Consider the following 7,746-nt stretch of genomic DNA (forward strand, 5'->3'; position numbering starts at 1 on the left):
TTTTTTTTTTTTTTTTTTTCGTTTCGTGGCAATTTTGCCAAAATAAAACCATCATTTGGCCTGTCCTGGTTCATCTGTCTTTTTTTTTTGTATCTGGTACAGACCTTGTGCTCAGGCAGGCGGCTGGGATGTCAAAAGGTCGAGGCTCCTGGTTAGGCAACACAAAATCCCGTCGGGTGTCTGTGTTTATTGTACAATATGGAGACCCGGGCGTCGTTCCGAAGATGCTGAGTAGGACAGGGCAACAAATGTATGAATTACTACTCCGTTAGGGGAAGCACCTCCGCCCCTTAACCTGGCCAAGATGGCGAGCGGAGCGTTGGTCTCTGGTACTATCTATCCCAACTGCCTCTTATGAGGGTGGCTGACCGCCACCCCCGGCGCGGGTTTCGGCTTCGTTGCCGGAAGCCAAACCTGGAAAGCTTGGTGAATAGGCACCCCGACTGCTATACACACCGAAAAAGGGGGCGGTGACGGGGTGGTGTTGGGATCTGTTTATGGGCTCGTTTTCGATCTGTTTCTCGTGCGGCCATCGGCAAAGTTTCTTCTTCTTGGAGAGATGAAGGATCTGTATGGTCAATAAGGATTACCAATATATTATGGCAAAGGGGAGTTTGTGTCTTGCCGCAAGAAAGAAACAGTAGGGCAGCCCGGAACTTTTTACGATACCAACAGCCGTTTGATTCTTTGAACATGGCCCCTGTTTGCTATTGCAGCTGTAAATTTGACGCTTTTTTTTTAAAAATATATATATATATATATATACAATGAGCTTATAGCATTCATGGCCCAAACTTCTTGCCATTCGGCAGACTCAGATAAGAGCATCCTGTCCAGTCACAAGTGTTCTGTACGCGAGGAAACAAGAAAACGTTAGCAAACAAAACAAAACACCCGGTTTCATATCAAGTAAAAAAGACATGCAAAGGGGGTGGCGAAAAAAGAGGCTCTGCCTCAAATTCCAGATAGAGGCCAGGGGAAGTTCTTTTTGTCTTTTTGCTTACCTTATGCACATGCGTCCCCCACCACGAGAACTTGGAGCCTACGCCCGTGTAAAAGACGGCAAAGAAGATGATCACTCCCGCGATGGCGACGGAGCAGTCCAGGGCGGCGGCCAGCACAAAGTTGTAGCGGCCCCACCACTCGGACGCCCTGCGGCGCATGACGAGACCAAAGGCCAGGCCCACGATGGCCCAGCTGGCGTAGTTGGCTCCGGTGGCGGGCGGGATGTAGTTGAGGCCGCCGAGGAAGACGGGGACGTGGACGTGCTTGAGCCAGCGCGCGGCCTCGTACCGCCCCAGAGCGCGCGGGTGGCGCAGGCCCCAGACGAGGACGGGCAGGGCGGCGCCGATGAGCAGGAACCACAGCAGCGGCGCGTACAGGGCGCCCGGGCCGAAGAAGCGGCGCGGCCCCACGGCGCCCCAGATCATGGACGTGTTGAAGTGCGTCCGGCTGAAGGGGCAGGTGAAGCCGTTCTCGGCCTTGGTGGTGCAGATGCCGGGGATGCTGCCGAGGGCCCAGTTGAGCACGCCGACCTGGGACAGCGTGGCGAAGATGATGCCCACGACCTGGACGATGAAGAGCTTGATGGGCGGCACGTTGCAGTACAGGCCCAGCTTGAGGTCCTGGGCGAAGGCGAGGGCCTTGATGCCCGAGATGTAGCCCAGGTTGAAGAACCAGATGTTGGCCAGCACCTTGCCCTCGTACGCGTAGCCGGCAATGACCCTGCAGATGACCTCGATCTGGATCTTGATGTTGGTGGTGGCGTAGACCCACGCGAGCGGCAGGAAGAAGATGTACGAGATGAGGAAGGAGAAGACGACTCCGTACCATCGCAGCTGGACCGGATAGGCCTCGCACGAGACGATGCCAAAGGCCAGGGCAACCACGCCAGCGGCCACGTACCACCAGGTCGGTGCGACCCGGTACTGGGGCTGAGGCTGCGGCTTTGGCGGCTCGTACCTCGACGGCATGAAGCGACGGGCGAGCCAGGACGAGCTGATGGCCGACCGCAAGCTGTCGCGCTTCTCCAGGGCGAGCCAGACGAACAGGGACGTGATGGTGGCAAAACACAGGCCAAAGGTGTTGATGGCGTAGGTGGCGGGCATGTAGATCTCCGAGTAGTTCTCGTACTTGGTGACGTTGAAGGTGAAGCCTGCCTGCTTGTCGATGACTCGGGACACGTTGTACGACTTGCCCATGTTGTCAAAGACGGCGTTGTCCTGGAAGGGCAGGTAGGCCAGGTTCCACGTGTTGGTGTAGTAGAGGATCGGGGCCAGGATCCAGACCCAAATCACGAGCGAGGCAAAGACGTTCATGATGGCCCACGGCGGCACGACCAGGGGGTTGTTGATGTATGCGACCTGGGCCCAGTCGAACGTGACGGGCATCAGGCCCATGCCACTCTTCATGCCGAATATCTGGTTGACTACGACGTTGTTGGGGGCTGCCCAGCAGATGAAGCTAAAGTATGAGAGGGCGGGGAAGATGAAGTCGGGGAACCAGTACTGCATGCATGTGTCGGTGTCACGGTTAGCAGGTATGGGTGTAAGAACTGGAGAAACAGTGTGGAAAGAGATCCGGATATTCATCTGCTTACCCAGGTGAAGGAGGCACAAAATGCAATCATGAAGAAAGTGTATCTGGACATCTTCCACCGGCTGTTTGTTTATCGTTGTCGTTAGTCCTGGGGGGTTTTTTTTTGCACGGTAAAAGTAAAGCCAATATAGAAAAAAAAATCGGTCGTCTTCAACCAAGATCCATACCTTTCCGAGATCACCTTGTCCTTCGAGTGCAACGTGTGGTTCAGCGCCGTGTTGCCCAAGACGCCAGGCCACATCAAGCTCGGGGGCTCAACGACCAGTTTTCTAAAGATGCCAGAGAGGGCAAAGCCCAAGAGGAGGGTCGATGCCGTCATCAGGAGTTCGAAGCCCCAACCAGCGTCAAGACCATAGAAGACTCTTTGCTCGATGAGAACATCGACACTGAGACGGCTGAGGAAGCTCAGGTTGGCTAGGATGTAAATCAGGATGTTCTCCTATAGACATACGAAAGGAGCCTTGTCAGATATTTCTTTTCTCAGCTGCTATGATTCCAAAGCTCTACTGACCTTGGCGTTGAACGGGCCCGGGTTCAGCGAGATGCGCGAGCCAAAGATGGTGACGCCCCAGTCGGGAAGAGCATACTCCCAGGCTTTGCCGATAGGGTAAGCAAGGAACTGGATGGCCGACTGTGACAGAGTGGTACCTGTGAAGAGTCAGGACTGTCAGCCAGGGAGGAACCGACATGATTTTGCAGCTTCTTATATCAAGAGCAACTTACTCGGAACCCTCATAGTGTTGAGTGCGTTCACTCCACTGCCCAGTATGCAAAAGGCGATACCAATCACCCACATCCTGATGGTGAGGCAAGGCTGGTTTGGGTCATCCTCGTCAAGGCCAACACCGGCGGCGTGCAAGACTTCCATGCTGGGGAGACTGGCACCGTCGTCATCATCCTTGTCCTTCCTCACCGGATGCGGCTCTCGACTCTTGTCCGACGAGGAATCGGCCTCGGGAACGACATCACTGACTTTCTGGCCCGTGTGCTTCTCGTCGACGGTCTCGACCACGGACCCTTGAGCTTGAGAAGCCATGGCTGAGGCTGTTATGTTATATCGTATCAACAACAACAACAACAACAATAACAATAGGGAGGGGCAACAACCATGTAGGTATATGCCGCAAACAGCTCAGGTAGCCTGTGGGGGGACAGGAAGAAGACGGGGTGAGAGGTCGCAAGATCAGATAAGATGGACAGAGATTAGATGCCGTACATCTTTTTATATGATCAAAGCACCTCAAAGCCCGCTCCCAATACGGTCCACAATTCTCTCCAGTTGCAACTGGAACCATGACATGATGTCGTCTCCTTTTTTTTTTTTTTTTTGTGATGTGGACATCAATGTTGCGAATCAAAGTCCCCATACAGTAGATAGTCAGTCACATTCGAGGATACAGGGCTCGGCTAAAGCAAGGGTTTCTTTCCATTTTCTGTCCTTGATCTACGAGCATGCGCCATATGTCCGCCCATACCGGCAGTGAGTGGTATAGGAGGACGCAACAAAAAGAAAGGAGCTAGCAGCCTTGACTCATGGCTCTGCACCATAGTAACGACTTTTCTTTTCCACGATGGGTCTTTTGTGGTTCCAGAGCCTCACTTGTAAGCGATCTCTCAATCTGATAAGGTTCAGAGTCAAGGATCGCAAAGACTATGATGTTGTATTACGTACCCGATCTAGCCATAACTGGTCACCGCAGAAGCTGCGTGTGTTGCTGTTGGCCTCGGATACAAGAAACAAAAGAACATAAGGGAGGTATCAAAGCAGCCTGAAAAGCTTGCACTTCGTCGTGGAAAAAAAAAAAAAAAAAAAAAAAAAAAAAAGGCGCTTTTCTCTCCACCCATGTATTTGGTGCTTCCGGGCTTCGGCGTCTGACCGACGCGCGTTAAGAGACAAAAGGGGCGCCGACTGATCCGCCTTACCCATGCTCAATCGACTTGACTTCGGGGCTTTAATCTTGATTGGGTGAGTGGATACGAAGAACCATGGTAGAAAAATCCGGACATTGGCTCGCTTGTAGCTTTGTAAGGGTCCATCCACTTTATTCATCATGTTGAGCACGCATTGAAAAATGCCATGCCATTCATATGTTTAACCCACTCTACCCCCTCACGTCGCCGAACAAGACTAAGGGAATCATCAATCAGTATCCCACTCGGCAAAAAAAAAAAAAAAAAAAAAAAAAAAAAAGACCAATGCCCTTCACTCTCGGGGAAGCATAGCATCTGACACCGAAAAAGGGAGAAAATAAAAGGGGAGAATTGCCATGTCATCTGATGGAGCCATATGAAAACAGTGGCGACAATCCAACCCAAGCTGTCAGTCGAAAAAAAAAAGTTTTAAAGAGTCAGTCAGCAACATGCTGCAGCCCACACCTCCCTCGACCTGCTGCGTCAATTCTCCATTTTCAGCTGGTGCCACTGTGATATTGGACATCCACCAGCATGAACCCAATGTCTACTCGCACTGTATCTGAGTGGACCATGAAGGGTGATTCTCGATATCAGCCAAAGCGCCAGCCGTAAATTTCACGTATAAAGCTGAACGACAGTTGCGAAGGTTGGAGTTCATGTGGCTGACGAAAAAAAAAAAAAAAAAAAAAAAAAAAAACACTGCCCTCGACATCAAGCCCCATCGTCGTTGGGTATGAATCCAGATGGCAAGATCGTTGCTCAGCCAGCCTTGGTACTACCGAGGTCGGTTGTTGCCCTGAAGCTATTCAGGAACCGATCAAAACCAAGATGCTGCTGATGCTTTGAACTTGTGGTTATGAAAGCCAATGGCCCACATTTCAGCCCCATTCCAGATTGTGTCGTTTCTTTTGTTGTCCAAGGGGAATTGCGAGTGAGCGTCCTGTCTATACACAGCTCGTGTACCAGCAACCCTGAGAAATCTGACCTCAAAGCCACGCGATTTGATTTTGACCGTTTGCCTGCTCATTATGAACGCAAAGAATGTTTTTGAAGGCGTGATGACCACCACCGCATGTATGCGATGACATCAGTAAATCCTACGAGCCCAACTCGTAACCACGTCAAAGTTATAATGGTGCCTGACATAACGGAGGCATTATCTCCTTCTCTTCTTACGCTTCTCACCACCGCTTGATCTCCTCCCCTCCACGTCCCGTATATCCTTGGCGCTGATCCTCAGCTCGGCCCCACGCATCCTCCCGACGCCTGGCAGGCCGACGTCCTTGCTGCGCCTGTTGCCGTTGGTGCTGCTCGGAGGTCTCCTCCTGTCGCCACTGCTCTTGGCCGTCTCCAGGATGACGCCGCACTCCTTGGCCTCCCGCCTTCTCCTGGCCTCCTTGTCGGCCCCGGCCTTGACGATGCCCTTTCGCATCGCGATGGGCATGCTCTTCTGCTTGAAGCTGGACTCCTTGGCGCCGAGTTTCTGCATGCGCAGGTCCGTCGTCTTTCGGCGGAGGCGGCCCTCGGCGAACGACTTCGCCGCCGTCGGGTTCGAGGCCGACACCGAGGACAGAAGCATCGACGAGGAGGAGAGGTTGCCGGCCGCCTGGTTCAGAAGGTGGGATTCGGACAGGAGGCGTTGGAGGGCGAGATCGTTTGCAAGCAGGTCGGCTGAATCTTCAGGGTCGCTTCCTGGTTTCTTTTTAGTCCTTGCGGGCGGTTCTTTTGGTTTCTTGCCATCATTGGTCAACGACGGTGGTCGGGAAGACTGTCGGAAAGCGTCATTATAGGTTAGCAACCAAACCATGGCTATAGCGGGATCAAAGATGACCGCATACCATATAGGCTTTGAGCTCTTTTTTGGACATTGATAGTGTCGGATCTAGACTCGGCGCATTTGATGAATAGTCCACAACTTCAACGACATTGATTTCTAGTGGAAAGTGCGTCAGTAGAATACCTCCATGCTATGAAGGCATGTAGCAAAAAATACCTTGATCGCCGCTCATGTCGTCGTCCTCACTGACATCCCCCTCCGAATCCTCCGAATCCTCAGAGAGTCCACCCCATTCGTCTGGTCCGTCGTCATCTGAGTCCACGTCTGAAATTCCGAACTCTTCATCCTCGTCATCCTCGTCATCACATTGCTGCGTTGCTTGTCGCGATGGAGATGCCCCGGCGAGGGGCGCAAATTGAGCCTCAAAGTGTCGGCGGAATATTTCCTGCGCGTCTTCAACGGCCGCGCTGTCAATTTCTTGCGGTCTAGACTTGCGCTTTCCTAATATTGGGGCCATAGCTGGTCGAATTATCTTTTATTTGTAATTTTTTCTATTATTTTTCTCTGTCTGCGACCAGGCGGTGGAGGTAGCAAGCAAGCTTCCTCACGGACCCGTATGGAGATGAGGGTAGTGAGGTTCTCAATAGCTTATCAAAGGAAAAATAATTTTTATCGGCGCGACAACTTTCTGGGGTCCACATCGGACATCCTTGTCGAGGGGCAGTGACGTGATGCGCCCGCGATGGAAGAAATGCCCCGCCTAAAGCTTTTCGTTCTTTGGCGTGGGAAATGCATACTTTAATAACGTGCAAAGGGTTAAATCAACAACAAGTGTACAATAAGCCAGTCTGGCCTGTAATTGATATTCTGGTCTTTCTTGCTTGTATGAGGTCTTTAGTTAGTTTGCAATCCCACGGATGTCAATACTTAAGACTAATATTTGCCATAAATCGCTGACCAAATAAATCCACTTAGTCTTTCAAAAGAGGTAAAAAAAAAAAAAAAAAAAAAAGGACATGACATTTGTGGGGCCTAGAAAGAAGCAGCAGCAAAAAGAGAGGTAACTCGGGACTGACGACGTACGTACTGTACAGTACTCGAACGCAACGAACCTGCGCTGCGCTGCTGTTGCTCGCCCATTCCGCTCCCTTTTCCCCGCCCGCCCAAAGAAGATAAAAAAATAAAAATAAAAAAAATAAAGAAAAAAAAAACCTGAAGCAATCCGTCTCATCCGGCTCAAGGTTGTGGGGCGAGTTAGGGGCGTGCAGGAACCCGAAACAAGCGCCAGCGATCGGCCCTTTGTGTTATATTTTTTTTCCCTCTTGTCTCTTGTCTTTTCTCTCTCTTTTTCCCCCAAACAATACCTGCCCACCCCTGTCAATTCCGTCCACTTATTCAGGAACATGAAACATGAGCCGCTATGTTACGTCTTCTTCCAGAAGCACAATCAGTGGGGA

The 7,746-nt window shown here is 51.5% G+C and overlaps 2 protein-coding genes across 2 annotated transcripts; both read right to left on the reverse strand.

Annotated features, from left to right (window-relative positions):
* Positions 1-782: 782 nt before the first annotated feature.
* On the reverse strand, positions 783-3,634 carry PpBr36_03372 (uncharacterized protein; the record flags this gene model as incomplete). Its single annotated transcript, XM_029890544.1, has 6 exons — positions 783-848; positions 1,005-2,507; positions 2,600-2,660; positions 2,766-3,037; positions 3,110-3,246; positions 3,322-3,634. The coding sequence occupies 6 exons, from the start codon at positions 3,632-3,634 to the stop codon at positions 783-785; spliced, it is 2,352 nt and encodes a 783-aa protein (XP_029752741.1).
* Positions 3,635-5,668: 2,034 nt separating this feature from the next.
* On the reverse strand, positions 5,669-6,806 carry PpBr36_03373 (uncharacterized protein; the record flags this gene model as incomplete). Its single annotated transcript, XM_029890545.1, has 3 exons — positions 5,669-6,280; positions 6,351-6,445; positions 6,506-6,806. 3 exons carry the CDS (start codon positions 6,804-6,806, stop codon positions 5,669-5,671), a joined length of 1,008 nt encoding a protein of 335 aa, XP_029752740.1.
* Between the last annotated feature and the right edge of the window lie 940 nt (positions 6,807-7,746).

The sequence above is a fragment of the Pyricularia pennisetigena genome, chromosome 3 (assembly GCF_004337985.1).
Source record: "Pyricularia pennisetigena strain Br36 chromosome 3, whole genome shotgun sequence".
Taxonomy (NCBI): Eukaryota; Fungi; Ascomycota; class Sordariomycetes; order Magnaporthales; family Pyriculariaceae; genus Pyricularia; species Pyricularia pennisetigena.